General features: G+C 46.0%; 1 protein-coding gene across 3 annotated transcripts in view; it reads right to left on the bottom strand.

Annotated features, from left to right (window-relative positions):
- KCND3 (potassium voltage-gated channel subfamily D member 3) overlaps positions 1 to 17,646 on the bottom strand; it is a 647,462-nt gene that overhangs the window by 21,221 nt on the left and 608,595 nt on the right. For all 3 annotated transcript variants that reach the window (XM_073667188.1, XM_073667190.1, XM_073667189.1), the window contains one exon: positions 15,767 to 16,014. In XM_073667188.1, coding sequence (XP_073523289.1) covers positions 15,767 to 16,014 — 248 coding nt within the window. The remainder of the gene's footprint in view (positions 1 to 15,766; positions 16,015 to 17,646) is intronic.

Here is a 17,646-nt window from a genome sequence, read left to right as displayed (position 1 = left end):
CAAAATTGGCTAAACTCATTAGCGGACGCCATGTCCTGTTTGGAGAGCCATGATGTGCCTAAACAATGGAAACCCTCCACAACTGATGCCATTTTGGAAACTAGACCTCTCAAGGAATGTATCTAGATGTGTGGTGAGCACCTTAAACCCCCTGGTGCTCCACAGAAATTTATAACATTGAGCCATGAAAAGCAAAAATCTAATTTTGTCCACAAAAATGTTATTTTAGCCCCAAATTTTGCATTTTCACAAGGGTAACAGGAGAAAATGCACCACATAATTTGTTGTGCAATTTCTCCTGAGTACACCGATACCCCATATGTGGGGGGAAAACAACTGTTTGGGCATATGGCAGGGCTCCGGAGGAAAGGAGCGCCATTTGACTTTTTGAACGCAAAATTTGCTGGAATCGTTAGCGGATGCCATGTCGCTTTTGGAGAGCCCCTGAAACTCACCACAAGAGAACCCATTTTGTAAACTATACCCCTCAATTAATTTATCTTTATTTGTGGTGAGCCCCTTGACCCCCCATGTGCTTCACAGAAGTTTGTAATGTAGAGCTATGAAAATAAAAAAAATCTAATTTTTCACACAAAAATGTTATTTTAGCCCCAAATTTTTTATTTTCAGTGGGTTAACAGGAAAAAAATTGACTCCAAAATTTGTTGTGCAATTTCTCCTGAGTATGCAGATACCCCATATGTGCGGGAAAACTACTGTTTGGGTGCATGGCAGGGCTCAGAAAGGTAGGAGTGATGTTTGGAACACAGACTTTGTTGGAATGGTCTGCGAGTGTCCTGTCACGTTTGGAGAGCCCCTGATGTGCCTAAACAGTGGAAACCCCCATAAGTGATGCCATTTTGGAAACTAGACCCCTCAAGGAATTTATCTAGATGTGTGGTGAACACCTTGAACCACCAGGTGCTTCACAGAATTTTGCTACGTTGATCTGTGAAAATGAAAAAATATATATTTTTCTCACAAAAATGTTGTTTTAGCCTCAATTTTTTTCATTTTTACAAGGATAGCAGAAGAAGATGGACCCCAAAATTTGTTGTGAAATTTCTCCTGAGTACACCGATACCTTATATGTGGTCGAAAACTAATTTTGAGGCACAGTACAAAGCTCAGAAGGGAAGAAGCTCCATATTGGAGTTCAGATTTTGCTGGAATGAATTCATCTAGGGGTGCAGTGATCCTATTGACACCACATGTGCCTCACAGAATTTTATACCATTGGGCTGTGAAGAAAGAAAAATTACATTTTTACAACTAAAATGTTGTTTTAGCCCCAAGTTTTTAATTTTTCTAAAGCTAGTAGGTAAAAATGCACCTTAATTTGCTGTAAAAATGTCTCTTGAGTGCGCCAATACAGTGAAAAGCTCAGAAGGGAAGGAGCTCCATATAATAGTGCAAATTTTACAATTACGGTTTGCAGGTGCCATGACTTACTGGGAGAGCCCCTGAGGTCCTAGAACAGCAGAATCCCCATAAGTGATCGCATTTTACAGACTACACCCCTCAATGAATTGATCTAGGGGGGGAACGTGATCATATTGATACCACAGATGTGTCACAGAATTTTATACCATTGGACAGTGAAGAAAAAATAATTACCTTTTTACCACCAAAATTCAGATTTTACCTTTTCACATGGGAAAATGGGTAGAAATAGGACCAAAATTTGTCACAGAATTTCTGCTGAACGTGGTGAATACCCCACATGTGGCTCTTAGGCATACGGCGAGACTCGGGAGGGATGGAGCGCTATTCGCCTCCTGGAGCACAGATTTTCCTAGAATATTTTGGGGACTCCATATACAGAGCCTCTAAGTGCTAGAAGAGCAGAATCACTCCTCAAGAGACCCCATTTTATCTACAAGTGTAGCGACGATGTTGACTCCATGGGTGTTTTTCGGAAACAAGCAGCAGTTGATGTGTCTGAGTGAAAATTGCAAATTGCTGTTGTAGTCCCCAGAACGTTGTAGTCCCCAGTATGTTTTAGTGACCAGTACGATGTAGTTCCCAGCTCATGCTTCTGTAGACATGCATCCGTAAATTAGGTGGGCTCTTATCGCTACAGAAATGCCAAATATGTGGAACCTAAATGTGGTTTAGGCACACTGTGGGCTCAGAAGGGAGGGGGGCATTTGGATTTGGTAGTGCAGAATTTGCTGAATTTCTTTTGGGGCGAGGAGCCATTTCACTTTTAAATTTCCCCTGTCCTACCAGTAATGCGGTATCCCCCTATATTTCCATTGACAGATGACGGGCCTGTGAGAGGGCTTTTTTGTGGATTGATTTGAAGCTTTTGTTAGTAACAATTTACATAAAATTTGGGATCACACTTATCTGGCGCTCTATACTGAGCACTTATATTGGGGTTTCCATCTAAATCTCCGAGTGACATGATTTAGATGAAACCCACAAGGGATCCATTCACGATAATGAAGCAGCAGAGTTACTCTGGACTCCGTCTGTCCTCTGTTCAGCGGTGTTCTTTTTTTCAGAGGTGCACAAAACTGTGGCTGATGGCACTTTTATGCACGCCTAAAAAGACGGACACCACCAGATCACAGGCCAGACAGAGTCCACAGGGTCTCCATCTGCCTCATTACAGGGAATCTTCTCCCTGGGCTTCCGTCTGAATCATGTATTTCAGAGATTTACACGGAAACCCCGGTGTAAGCGCTCAGCGCAGAGCGCAGGATGAATATGAGCCGTGTTTTATTGCGATCTTTGAGAGGCAGTATGAACAAATCAACAGCAGGTGAAGAATTGGTTTTATTTATTTTTTACACCGTTCCTTGTGTGGTATAAGTGATTAGACTACTTTATTCTTCGGATCGGTGAGATTACAGTGGTAGCAGATTTATATTGGATTTTTATGATTGGCAGCTGTCACACACTAAAAGACACTTTTTAAAAAAAACAAAACAGTTTTGCATTACCATATTTGAGAGCAATAATTTTTCCATATTTCTGCCAACAGAGTCATGTGGTGGCTTGTATTTTGTGGGATGAGTTGAAGTTTTTGTTGGTATCATTGTTGGGCAGATGACATTTTTTGATCGCTTTCTATTCCAATTTTTTATTAATTTGTTTTATGGTGTTCACTGAAGGGGTTAACTAGTATGACATTTTTATAGGGCAGGTCACTCCGGATGTGGCAATACCAAATATATCTACTTTTTTTTGTCACAAAAATATTTATTTATGGGTACAATATACATATATTTTTTTTGTTATTTTTTGATTTTTGAAAAAATATTTTAAAATTGTTTTCACTTTGAGACTTTCACTTTTGCGCTCTCTATATTCGCAGTTATAAAGCATTGCAATGCAGGAGCAATGCTATGCTTTATAACCTGTCAGTGCTGCAGACACAAGCTTGTTAGACCATGTACTGCGCATTGTCAAACAAGCTTGCTAGTGCTTGGTGACCAGAAGTCGTCATGACAACGTTGGGTCACCTTGGCAATGATCAGCCCCTCCCTCTGCCTTCTAAATGCTGTGATCTATATTGATCGCAGCATTTAGGGGGTTAAACTGCCCCTTAAAACCAGGCACCGCTTCTGGCAGTGAGTGGCGGGTGTGAACTGTCATGTCAGCTGAACACCCGGTGGCGATCGTGCGCGCAAAATTGCCTGGACGTATCCATATGTCCGAGGTCGGGAAGAACTTACCAACCTGGACGTATGGATACGTCCAAATGTGGCGCCACAGGGTTGCTGCACTTCTCTAATGGAGTGTAGTGTTCCTCCTCTGAGGTAAGGCCAGTGTGATAGTCGTGACCCAGCCCTTACATCCAACACCACACTTCTCCACCAGAGGGAGCTAGTATGCACTAGGTGCTGCTCCCTGGTTACAGGGAGACTGGGGAACCAAGAGTTAGGGGAACCAGTTAGTGGGTGAGGGTGGAGGACCTACAAGTTAGTTACACTTTAAATTTCATATTTAATAGAAAGCCATCTTTGATCTTGGTCTTTGTGCTGATAAATACTGTGTGTTACTGTGACCTCCCTCCCGGAGCGCAGATCTTGTGTGGGCCTGCAGGGTCGGGAGACACAGCCCTCATACCCCGGCCTTGGGACGAGGGGAAGGTTGTAGACAAGGAATGTCTCAACCCGGCCAATGACCAGGACCAAGAAGGCCCGGAGCTTAAGAGTGTGGCTCCACAGCAAATGGATCCCAGGCAGGATGCAGACGGAGCGGAGTATGCCACCTGTCCTCGCCGTGCTGATATATTCAGAGGGACTCCGGCTGAAAGAGGGGTACCGGCCCCCGACACCCGACCTTGCTACTCTATGTCCTGGACGGGAAAGCCCGGTAGGCCCTGAGGATCCCACTGGGTATCGGACGGAGCGGAGCTGCCACCCGTACCCTTGTTCTGAGAAGAGCTCAGAGGGAGTCCCGGCCTATTTGCACACACACGGACAGGAAAGGATTCGGTCTGTAGTTCAGGAACACTCTGCTGTAGGGTCCCGACTGAATGCTGGACTTACTCGGAGGTTGTCGGACCCCCACCCCTGGTGAGCGCAGTACTCCGTGAGGAGCAGGGAGTCGTCTTCCTTTGCCATCTAAGTGAGTAAAGCCTTGGAAGTTCACCCCTATGGCCTCCGGACTGTTATTTCTGTGCCACACCGCGGGACGCGGCTTCCCTTCTCCTCTACTGCTACCCCCATCCTCCTGTCCCTCTGCCCTGAGGCCTTGCTCCGCCTGTGGGGAGTAGTAAGAACTCTGGCCGCCATAAAACCATGCCTCAGCGGACTGCAGCGGCGCTGGTGGCCCTTCACCAGGCACCACAGGTGGCGTAGTCGTTAATTAGCCACTCAACCCGGATAAGCCCTCACCATCTCCTTTTAATGTGACGGCCCTGAGCACGGGTCAGGTCCGGGCCACGGCTGCATCCCATCTCTCTATCACAGGACCCAACACCGAGTCCCCCAACACCCAGGGTGAACTAAAAGGGCTTACACCAGACGTCTGAGCGTCACGAACCTGGCGTAGTCGGCAGGATCTCGTGCCCGCAGCAATGAAGAAGAGTGCCCATTGCTACCGGGTACTGCACGCCTTTCTAAACAGACTGTCGCCTTTTCACCTAAAATGGCGCCCGCCCAAGAAGAATGGACGCCATCATGTGAGTAAGGGACAGCGTCTCAGCACCTCCTATCGTGGGCCTGGCTCCCCAATGGCGCCAAGAGATCAGACCGCCCCTTCCATTAGAGACTGTCCGCGGGGTAGTGTCCATCACCCCGGAGGGGACGTCCGAGGGAGTGCCAGATGGCCTGCAGCCTTAGAGCCGCCCCAAAAAGAGGTGGAGACGAAGAGGTGCAGCCATTTTTCGAGTTCCAGCATCGTCACCACTAGCAGCGACTATGGATGCCGGTGGAGACAGAGCCAGATCCCATCCCCACCTGGGAGCCTCTGCAGGCCCCAGCTACGGACCGGCGGGCAACCTGGCCCGGGAGTTCATGGAGGCAGCTGCGCGGCAGCAGGAAGAGCAGCGGCGGAGGAGTGAGGCCTGTACCCAAGGAGCGACGGCCCAAGAAGAAGAGACCCTGGAAGGTGTCTGCGGCCTAGGACCGGGTGAGTCTAGAGCCCTTACCCAGGCCGTGGAGCAGGCCGAGCCCCTCCTGGACCTGTGGTCCGAGTGCCAGTTCCCAGGTGCTGTATCCTGGGAGGAAGCCTTCTCCGCAGAGCTCCAAACCACCGCCATCTCCGGAGACCACTGTGGTCTCTCACCTCCCGTCCCAGAGGAACCTGGATCTGCATGGGGGTCCACGGGCCCCAACCCGGAATGGTCCGCGTACTCGGGCCTGCTACAGCAACCCCTAACGCCGCTTCCGGCCCCCACAGTTACCTGCCCGGCGGCAGAAGAGTGGGCCTGGGATAACCAGGGGGGCAACCTAATAGGCTTCCCCAGGGAAACCCAAGCTGAAGCCCAGAGGAGGAGTGAGTACTGCCTCCAACAAATTCAGCAGCTGAGTCAGGAGCAGCAGGAACGGGAGCTCCGCTGTGAGCAGCTTCAGGTGCGGGCCAAAGCTGCCAAGTCCAGGGCCCGCCAGAGGGAGGCGTCCAACCCAAGCCCCCGTGAAGAAGGGCAGGTGGTCCGCTTCCACCGTGTGGCAGGATGGGGCTTCATAAGGAGTCCCGGGCTGGATCGGGACGTCTTCTTTAATCGACGTGACGTTGAGCCCCAGTTCAAAAAGGGACACCCTGGCCGGAGTTTCGCCGTGGGCGACATGGTAACGTACACCCGCCACAATGGAGTGCGAGGCTGGTACGCCCTGGATATCCATAAAGTGTCCAGGAGCGAGGCCCCCGCGCACTCATCTGTGGAGGACCGGCTAGCCTCTGTCGGGAGGAATGAGCCCTTTCCCCGGCAGGAAGACATGGACTGAGCAGCCTCCGGCTGCTGTTACAATTGAGTTGAATTGGTTGCTTTGCTATATTATGTTAATTTTGATTTTCTAGAGACATGTGTCCCTGCGGACTTGCAGCAGACAGACTCCTTCCATTGTAAATAGTTTGCATCTTTTTAGGTGCTCCATATTGGTTTTATATAAGACCGTGCCTTTTCTTCTACCTCAAGACCTCAGAAGAAAAACCTGTCAGGGTGGCTCTGTGGGAGGTCCAACTTGGGATCTTTATGCCCTGCAGCCACCCCAGGGCCCACGTTGGGGGTTTAGGACAGGTCCCTCGCACTTCTGAACTGACTCTGCGTCCTTGCACTTTAACCTGTTTGTTTGCACAAAATGTCTCTGGAAAAATGCTTTTATAATTTTATACTTTTGTAATTTTGTACTTTTATACTGTATACCCTGTTATGCAACTTTTAAGGATATGTTGTGCCTCCCATAAAGGGAAGATGGTTATGTTTATATTAAAAAGAAAATTTCCTGGGTGTTACTTCTTTTGCAGCCCGCGGACGTGCTGTGTTTTACCAGGGGGGAATGTGGCGCCCCTGAGGGTTCGACCGCCACAGGGATGCTGCACTTCTCTAATGGAGTGTAGTGTTCCTCTTCTGAGGTAAGGCCAGTGTGATAGTCGTGACCCAGCCCTTACATCCAACACCACATTTCTCCACCAGAGGGGGCTAGTATGCACTAGGTGCTGCTCCCCTGGTTACAGGGAGACTGGGGAACCAAGAGTTAGGGGAACCAGTTAGTGGGTGAGGGTGGAGGACCTACAAGTTAGTTACACTTTAAATTTCATATTTAATAGAAAGCCATCTTTGATCTTGGTCTTTGTGCTGATAAATACTGTGTGTTACTGTGACCTCCCTCCCGGAGCGCAGATCCTGTGTGGGCCTGCAGGGTTGGGAGACACAGCCCTCGTACCCCGGCCTTGGGACGAGAGGCAGGTTGTAGACAAGGAATGTCTCAACCCAGCCAATGACCAGGACCAAGAAGGCCCGGAGCTTAAGAGTGTGGCTCCACAGCAAATGGATCCCAGGCAGGAAGCAGACGGAGCGGAGTATGCCACCTGTCCTCGCCATGCTGATATATTCAGAGGGACTCCGGCTGCAAGAGGGGTACCGGCCCCCGACACCCGACCTTGCTACTCTATGTCCTGGACGGGAAAGCCTGGTAGGCCCTGAGGATTCCACCGGGTATCGGACGGAGCGGAGCTGCCACCCGTACCCTTGTTCTGAGAAGTGCTCAGAGGGAGTCCCTGCCTATTTGCACACACACGGACAGGAAAGGATTCGGTCTGTAGTTCAGGAACACTCTGCTGTAGGGTCCCGACTGAATGCTGGACTTACTCGGAGGTTGTCGGACCCCCGCCCCTGGTGAGCGCAGGACCCCGTGAGGAGCAGGGAGTCGCCTTCCTTTGCCATCTAAGTGAGTAAAGCCTTGGAAGTTCACCCCTATGGCCTCCGGACTGTTATTTCTGCGCCACACCGCAGTACGCGGCTTCCCTTCTCCTCTACTGCTACCCCCATCCTCCTGTCCCTCTGCCCTGAGGCCTTGCTCCGCCTGTGGGGAGTAGTAAGAACTCTGGCCGCCATAAAACCATGCCTCAGTGGACTGCAGCGGCGCTGGTGGCCCTTCACCAGGCACCACAGGTGGCGTAGTCGTTAATTAGCCACTCAACCCGGATAAGCCCTCACCATCTCCTTTTAATGTGACGGCCCTGAGCATGGGTCGGGTCCGGGCCACGGCTGCATCCCATTTCTCCATCACAGGACCCGACACCAAGTCCCCCAACACCCAGGGTGAACTAAAAGGGCTTACACCGGACGTCTGAGCGTCACACAAAGTCGTGAAGGGGTTATTAAAGAGTGACCATCAGAGTGACCATCGATTTACTTTTTTTTTTTTTTCATAAATCAATAGTACACATGAAAGTAAGAAACTTTATAATTTATCTTATTAGAGAAATCTGCTTCTTTCTCCATCTGAACTGACCATTCGTTCTCATTATTCTCAATTCATGGGAAAATCCATTTATAGTGAATTCAGCTGTTCACATTACTGAGATAGGAGATGACAGTTGCTGCTCATAATATTCTATGGAGAGGGAAAAGGTTGAGTAAGAGATCGTGGCAGACATAGACATTTTGTAGAAATGTTCATCTGAATCAACAGTTAAGCTATGTTCACACACAGCAATTTCTGCAGCATCATCTGCAGTAAAAATACTACATTCGACCACCCATTTTTCAGCATTTTCTAGCTTCATTTTCATGGCTTTTTTGTTGCATTTTTTTTGCAGCATTTTTTGGGTGCAGATTACTTGTGTGCTTTGTCTACAGTTTAATAAGGCTATGTGCCCATGATGCAGAAATGCTGCATATTTTTTCCGCTTCTCCCTGGCAGGAAAAACACATGCAGATTTTACATGAGTTTTTACCGCCAGGTAGAAGCGGTTGTCAAGCGTTTTTGCATGCATTTCTGCATGCGGGTTATCAAGCGCTTTTCCAAGAGATTTTAGCATCACTTGGAAAAGTGCTTGACGACTTGCTCACACTACTATAAATCCATGCAGCCGGCGTGGATTTATAGTAGTGTGACCAAGTTAGTTAAAAAAAAAAGAATAAGAATGGTAAAAAATAAAAAAAAAAGATTATACTTACCTTCCGATGTCCTCCCGGTGTTTTCTCCCCCGTCTCCGGTCTCTTGCACTGCTTGCGGTGGTGTGAAGGACCTGCGGTGACGTCATTGAGTCATGTGACAGGTCACACGACTCAATGATGTCATGGCAGGTCCTTCACAACACCGCGACCCATACAGCAGACCAGACGAAGGGGAGAAAACACCGGTAAGACATCAGAAGGTGAGTATAATCTTTATTTTAAATTTTTTTTTTACAGTTTCTATGGTACCCAGGTCTGGATGAGAGTCTCCTCTCCTCCCGACCTGGGTACCATCCGCACATTGAACCGTGTGATACCCGCATGTGCACATGTAGTGATGGGGATGTCACGCGGTCCAATGAAAGTCAATGGCGGCGATTACGCTGCGTGTCCGCAAAATTAATAGACATGCTGCGGATTTTTGAGCGCAGCATAAATGCTGCATAAAAATCCGCAGCATGGGCATTGACATTGCGGCTTGTCATTGGGGACCATGGGGGACGGATTACCAAGCGTTTCCCAAGAGTTTACGCTGTGTAAATTCCGCAGCATAAACGCTTGGAAAATGCTTTGTGGGCATGCAGCCTAAATGTAGTTTTATTCACCAAAATGCTTCAAAAACGCAGCAAATGTGATCTCTTATCTCAATAATGTGAGGCTTTGTGCCCCGATGCAAAAATGAAGCAGAAAATTTCTGCTTCATTTCTGCATCTCCTTGCCCGGAAAAACGCGTGCGGAATTTGACAGGCGTTTTTCGCGCGTTTTGCACATGCGGAATTGCCATGTGTTTTCTAATGCATTGTAGATGGCAATTTCGCCTGCGTAAGCGCACAAATAATGTACATGCTGCGGATTTTCCAGCGCATCAAAAACGCTGCTGAATATTCCGCAGCATGGGCATTGAAAGTGCGGAATTTCATTGGGGACCATGGGGCACGTATTACCAAGTATTTCCCAAGCGTTTACGCTGCAAAAATTCCGCAGCATAAACGCTTGAAAAACGCATCGTGGGCATGGACCCTGAAGATCTCAATTCACTGAAGACAGATTTTACCTGTGAATTAAGCGTGAAATAAAAATTCAGGAGGAGAAAGAAGAGAATTTTGCTAATAAGATATATTACAAAGTTACTTATTTTCGTGGGTATTATTGATTTATGAAATAAAATTTTGAATGATGGTTACGCTTTAAAGGCTAGTTACCTCCAATGGATAGCACTAGTAAAACAGTTTTTTCTTATGGGAGATAGTGTTAATTTGCATGTTTTTTTCCCATGGAGCATTGTCAATAAGGCTCTATATTCAAATAGTCTCTTTTTTCTCAGTAATTCAAACCCACCTTCCCACTAGTGTTGAGCGAACATGCTCGACACTGCTCGGTACTCGCCCGAGCATCACGCTACTCGGGATGTTCGGCGAGCACCGAGCATTTCCGGGTTACTCGGGCGGGAGCTCGGGTCTCCGCCCTGCATGTTTGGTGCTCTTTACAGAGCCAATGAACAGGCAGGGATTGCCAGCCAGTCACTGTAATGCCGCAGCCATGTTGTTTGTGGGCATTACAGTCATTGGCTGGCCGCACAGCGTCACCTCCCAGACGATCAGCCTGTCATGATTGGTGTGTGTGGGTTTGTCTGCGAGTGTGTGCGATGTCTGCGGGTGTGTGCGATGTCTGCGGGTATGTGCGGTGTCTGTGCGATGTGTGCGGGTGTGCGCGGTGTCTGTGCGATGTCTGCGGGTGTGTGCGGTGTCTATGCGATGTGTGCGGGATGTGTGCGGATGTGTGCGTGCAGGCAGACATAGGCCGATGTGACACTACTACTCCCATCGGCCTATGTCTGTCCCCCGTCCACTCGTGCCAGCAGGATCAGCTCGATGGGAGCAGTAGGGGCTTCGCACTATATTTGTGTCCAGCCAGGTACAGCAGGCAGGAACGGGCTGCCCCCAACCACCAGCTGCCTATTTGTACCTGGCCGGACACAACAATATAGGGAAGGCCTTTTTTTCTTAATTATTTCATGAATTTCATGAAATAATTAAAAAAAAAAATACGTGGGGCTTCGCCCTATTTTTGTGTCCAGCCAGGTACAACTAGGCAGCTGGGGGCTGGAATCCGCAGCGCAGGGAGGCCCAAGCTTTCTGGGCCCCACCCGCTGCAAATTGCAGTCCGCTGCCACCCCGGAAAATGGCGCGTTCATAGAAGCGCCATCTTCTGGCGCTGTACCCAACTCATCCAGGGCCCTGGTGCGGTGGCTCACTGGGTAATAAAGGGGTTAAGGCCAGCTTGGCATTATCAGCTGGCCCTAAGCCCGAAATTCATGGGGTCACGCCAATATTAGACATGACCACCATGAATTTCTAGTAAAGTATTTAAAAAAAACACAACACCCAGAAAAAAGTCCTTTAATTGAAATAAACACACAATTCTTTATTGTTCTAAATTAAACTATACTTACCATCACGCCCATTCCAGCTGAAGCCAACGATCTCCTGCAATATAAGAAAAATAATAAAGCAACCTCATCCTTACCTTTCCATGGTTCCCACGACAGCTTCAGCTCTGCTACATCGAGATGACAGGCTAGACCGCAGCAGAACGCTGCCATCCAGCCTGTCATCCCGCAGACACTGAGAAGCGCAGGCTTGCTTGCGCTCCTCAGTGTCTCTCTGTGACGGCATAAAGATGAGCCGAGGTCATGTCCAATGAACTCGGCTCACCTCACCTCATGCACGTCACTGACAGCGTGGGAAAATTCTCCTGCACTCAGCACTTCAGCGTGAGAATTTTCTCACGCTGTCAGTGACGTGAATGAGGTGAGGTCATGTCCAATGAACTCAGCTCACCTCATGCACGTCACTGACAGCGTGGGAAAATTCTCACGCTGAAGCGCTGAGTGCAGGAGAATTTTCCCACGCTGTCAGTGACGTGCATGAGGTGAGCCGAGTTCATTGGACATGACCTCGGCTCATCTTTATGCCGTCACAGAGAGACACTGAGGAGCGCAAGCAAGCCTGCGCTTCTCAGTGTCTGCGGGATGACAGGCTGGATGGCAGCGTTCTGCTGCGGTCCAGCCTGTCATCTCGATGTAGCAGAGCTGGAGCTGTCCTGGGAACCATGGAAAGGTAAGGATGAGGTTGCTTTATTATTTTTCTTTTATTGCAGGAGATCGTTGGCTTCAGCTGGAATGGGCGTGATGGTAAGTAGAGTTTAATTTAGAACAATAAAGGATTGTGTCTTTATTTCAATTAAAGGACTTTATTCTGGGTGTTTGTGTTTTTTTTTTTAACTTTGACTATGGGGCTAGTAATGGGGGTGTCTTATAGACGCCTCTCCATTTCTAACCTGGGCTTGATGTCAGCTGGCATTATAAGCTGACATCAACCCCAGCCCTATTACCCCACTGCCACCGCTACAGGGCAGTGGGAAGAGCGAGGCTAAGTGCCAGAATTGGCGCATCCTATGGATGCGCCATTTCTGGGGCGGCTGACGGCTGGTGTTTCTAGCCTGGGAGGGGGCCAATATTCATGGCACCCTTCCTGGGCTATTAATATCAGCCCCCAGCTGTCTGCCTAGCCTTTGCTAGCTATTAAATTAAGGGGGACCCCACGTCATTTTTTTGAGGGGGTCCCCCATTTTAATAGCTAGTAAAGGCTAGGTATTCAGCTGGGGGCTGATATTAGTAGCCTGGGAAGCTCCGTGGGTATTACCCCCTTCCCAGGCTTCAAACATCTGCCCCAGCCGTCTGCTTAACCTCCGCTAGAGACTAAAATTAAGGGGAACCCCACGCCAATTTTTTTTAAATAAATCCTTTATTTTAACACTAAATGACAAGTACAGTAATCAACACTGTCACTGTACTTCATATATATGTGACTGACATGTTTCTATCTATATAATCTATGTGATTCTCTATTCCTTATATTCTAAATTGTCGGGTACAGATGCTGAATTGCCGGCTGGCTTTTTTAAAGAGACGGTGCATGAAAACACAATTATTTTCACTCCTTTTGCGATGAATTCCCTAAAAATTTCTGGAGCAAGCAATTACCTTCATAAGTCACATGCTTAGTGAAAGGAAGTCCACCTGTCAGTATATACAAATTGTCTATTCACAGAGGAAGAAAACTATAACTCTAGTGCCACCTATTGGAAGTAGCAATCGTAAAAGTCAATATTGACCATTTAACTAGCCTTGTCACATGACTTAGGATAAATGCCAAGACTAGAAACTTAATTTGCAGACACTGTGAGTGTGTCAGTCACCGTCAGTGCAAAGTGTGAGTTCTGGTTTGGCTGGGTGAGAGTCATCAGACCGGTATTTAAGAAGTAACGAATCTCCTTGTGGAGAGCGACATGCTAAGCACGTCAAGGTGAGAAGACCTTTCAAGCCGCAATGCTCCTCTTGGAAATATGCAAATTGTCTCTTCAGAGATGTAGAGACCAAGAACTCTAGTGCCACCTATTGGTAGTAGCAATCCTAAAAATCAATATTGACCCTTTAAGGAGCCTTGTCACATGACTTAGGATAAAAGCCAACACCAGAAACTCAATTTGCAGACACTGTGTTTCGGGGTACTGCCCCTCATCAGTGCAAAGTGTGAGTTCTGGTTTGACTGGGTGAGAGGCATCAGACCGGTATCTAAGAAGTAAAGTTTCTCCTTGCGGAGAGCGACATGCTAAAACCAAAACTATCAGCCTGGGAAAGGTAAGCATTAATCAGAGAGGCAGCACTGAGACCAAAGGTAACCATGAAGGAGCTGCAGAGTTCCCAATCAGAGAATGGAGTATCTGCCCATACAACCATAATAAGCTGTACACTCCATATAGGTGGCCTTTATGGAAGTGTGAACAGAAAAAGCCTTTACTTACCAGAAAAATTATGAGGCTAGTTTTGAGTTTGCCAAAAGACATGTGGGAGAGTCCCCAAATGTATGGAGGAAGGTGCTGTGGTCAGATGAGACCAAAATGTAACTTTTTTCCACAAAGGCAAATGCTATGTCTGGAACCAAACAACACAATTTATCACCCCAAGAACACCATCCCCACAGTGAAACATGGTGGTGGCAGTATAATGCTGTAAGGATATTTTTAAGCAGCAGGGACAGGAAAAATGGTTTGAGTCGATTTGAAGATTTATGGTGCAAAATACAGTGATATTCTCAAGCAAAACCTGTTTCAGTCTGTCAGTGATTTGAGACTGGGATGGAAGTTCACCTCCTAACAAGACAGTGGCCCAAAGCATACTGCTAAAGCAACATTCAAGTGGAAACATGTAAATGTTTTGGCGTGGCCTAGCCAAAGCCCAGGCCTTAATCCAATTGAGAATCTGTGGCCAGACTTGAAGATTGCTATTCACCAGAGGAAACCATCTAACTTGAAGGAGCTGGAGCAGTTTTGCCTTGAGGAATGGACAAAAATCCCAGTGGCAAGTTGTGGAGAGCTCAAAGAGACTTATCAAAAGTGACTTGCAACTGTAATTTCCACAAAAGGAGGCTCTACAAAGTACTGACTTTAGGGGGTGAATAGTTATGCTCACTGAAGTTTTCAGCTATTTGTCCTATTTGTTGTTTGCTTCACATTTAAAAGGAAACCAAATGTTAACAGTTGTGGGCATGTTCTTTACATGAACTGATGCAAACCCTCAAAAAAAACCTGTGAAATTCCAGGTTGTGAAGTTGCAAGACATGAAAAATGGAAAAATGTGGGTGTGGTGAATGCTTTTGCAAGCCACTCTATGCAGTGTAGGGCATTCCATGTAAGATGTTCATGAGATACAAGCTGACAATCTGAGTGTTTAGTCATCCACTTAGCAAATAATGTTATTCATCAGAGTGCTATTACTCTGTGGGCATCATATATTATTGGAGAAGTAGAACTAAGAGAGTCACTTGTAGAGAAGGCTCTTGGTGTACTTTTAGATCACAGATTGAATATCAACATTCAATATCAATCAATGGCTTCTATGTCCATCAAGATATTGTCATAAATTAAAAGAGGCATGAACTTGTGGGACAGTGACGCAATACTACCGAATTACAAAGCTTTAATGCTGAAATATGGAGTTAGTTTCTAGGCACCAATTCATGGAAAGGGTGCTCTGGAGTTATAAAAGGTACAAAGGAGAGCCACAAAACTGGTAACTGCTATGAATAATTTTACTTATGAGAAAAGATTAAACAAATTACATTTATTTAGACCTGAGAAGAGACATCTATGGGGAGACATGATTAACTTGTGCAATGACATAAATGGCCCATACAAAAATATGGTCAAAAGCCGTTTTATGTAAAACCTCTTCAAAAGACAGTTGGTAGTACTTCTGTCTGGGGAAAAAAAAGGTTCAATCTCCAGAGGAGACAATCCTCCTTCTTCAGGTGCTGGTCACAATTCAAATTGCCAATGGTTTAAAAAGAGGTTTAGATGCATTTTAATAGGAAATAAATACTTAGGTATGGTTCATGCATTATAGCTTTATCTATATCTCCCATCCCTTGGTTGACTGAGATAGACGCGTCTTTTTTCACTAAGTATGTAACTGTATGTAACAGAGAATGTGAAAACAATGACAAATTGATATCTTTTCATGACTTTTTCATATTTATTGCACAAATAATACCCTTTATTGGCTGTAACCATAATACTGCGTTATCAATACAGCTGCTTACATCCTTGCTATTTTATCCATACCTTGTAGTTAGAGAAGGTTGATCTCCACATTGGATGTGGATAGTGCTAAGCTCTTGCATGCTACGTAGCCTTGTAGCTGGAACATTAGAGTTTGGGAGATGTGTGGTCTTCTTGTTCCTACGAGAACAGCAAGATGATGTAATTCCATGGTGGCTGGACAGAGATGGGCTGCGGCTGGATGGATAGTTCTGCATGGAGCTCTCACGGCAGTTCTGTTCAAACATCTGTTCATCCATGAACTCATGGTTCTGCGGAAAAGCAAAATATCAATACCAGCATGATTATACACTTCTAAAGTGCAGATTCAGCATACTGCTGACTCCATAGAAGGCCCGGCTATCACTAGGGCATACAGCACAGTAACGGCATTAAACTTCAAAGCAAGCACAGCTGACTTAATGACTAGAGTTTATTAATAAACCAAATTCTCAACAGGCAAATTGGAAATATATCCAGCTTGTTGAAGGTTTGACTATCAATTAGAGTTAAAGGAGTTAACTGAGATTGGGAAAAGGTTTGCTTTCTTTACAGAAACAGCGCCACTACTGTCCATGGATTGTTTTTGGTATTGCAGCTCAGGGCCATTAAAGTGAAGTCTGAGTTGCAATACAAGGAAGAAAAAAAAAGAGAGTAAGGAAAAGAAGGATGGAAGGAATAAAAGAAAGAAAGAATGAAATAAGGAAGGATGAAAAAAGAAAAAGTGGAAGGAATAATAAAAGTAAGAAAAGAAAGAAAGTAGGGAAAGTAAGGAAAAGAAATAAAGGGAAAGAAAAAAAGGAAAGAAAGAAATGAAAGAAAGGAAGAAAGAAAAATAAAGAAAAGAAAGAATGGAAAGAAGAAAAGAATAAAAAGAAGGAAGGAAATAAAGTAAGGAGGGAAAGTATGTAAGAAAGAAAGACTATGAAAGAAAGGAAGATAAAAAGAAATGAAGAAAAGAGAGAAAGAAAAAAAGAAAAGAAAGAATTAAAGGAAGAAAAAAGAAAGAGTGTAAGGAAGGAAAAATAAAAGGATGAAAAAAAGGTAAGAAGGGAAAAAGTAAGAAAAAAAAAGTGTAAGAAATAAGGAAGGAAGGAGAGAAAAAGGAAGGAAGGAAACCCCTTTAAGCAAACCAGTTTTAAATGGAACCTGTGTCTAGATTCAGAACCACGGGCAGCATGAATCAGAGCATGTCTGCAAGACAATCGCCTGGGGCAGGGCAGGGAGAATCTTGCTGGGAGCCACGCTGGTATAGTCACTTCTCTCCCTTTTGGTCTTCACCAGCTTTTTAGACTATACTTTTCCTGACATGGTGTGTCATTTCAATGAAATACATATCTGACTGCAAGCTCTGCCTCATGCTGCCTATGGTTTGGGCAGCTTGAATCTAGTGACATGTTCCTTTTACAAACAATGTAATTGTGGCCTCTCCTACTGCAGCTGGACGCAAACCACGCAGAGCCCTGTAACGGGTTGCTGAGATTCGGATTTGAACATAAGCAATGGTGTTATGTGTTCACTTTCTGAATAGACAAATTGTAAGGATCCTTTACTTTTTGATTTTATGGCAAGTAGAAACCTTAAAAAGGTGCAAAAAGCATAATCTTGCCTTCCCAGGTTAACGTGCTGATATTGTTTGTCACTTAAACAGAAATAAAATTTTTGCTGCAGAACTTTGCTTCCATTATTTCTGCAGAATGCTTTTGTTGCAAATTCCTGCCTACTGTGCAGTATTACTGTATAGAGTTTACTATAAAAACACAATCTATCACCTGGGGATCTATTTCCTTTCTACTGCAGTTGAACTTTCTTAACTGTTAGACACTGTCTCTCATTTACCAAGTTTAGCAAACCTTTTCTCTGTATTAGACAGTAGCAATCTGGGTGTGGACCACAGAAACCAA

Source organism: Phyllobates terribilis, unplaced genomic scaffold (genome assembly GCF_046119375.1).
Source record: "Phyllobates terribilis strain yellow unplaced genomic scaffold, ASM4611937v1 Scaffold_2__4_contigs__length_985480577, whole genome shotgun sequence".
In the NCBI taxonomy this organism is placed as follows: Eukaryota; Metazoa; Chordata; class Amphibia; order Anura; family Dendrobatidae; genus Phyllobates; species Phyllobates terribilis.
This window is presented reverse-complemented; position numbering and strand designations above follow the sequence as displayed.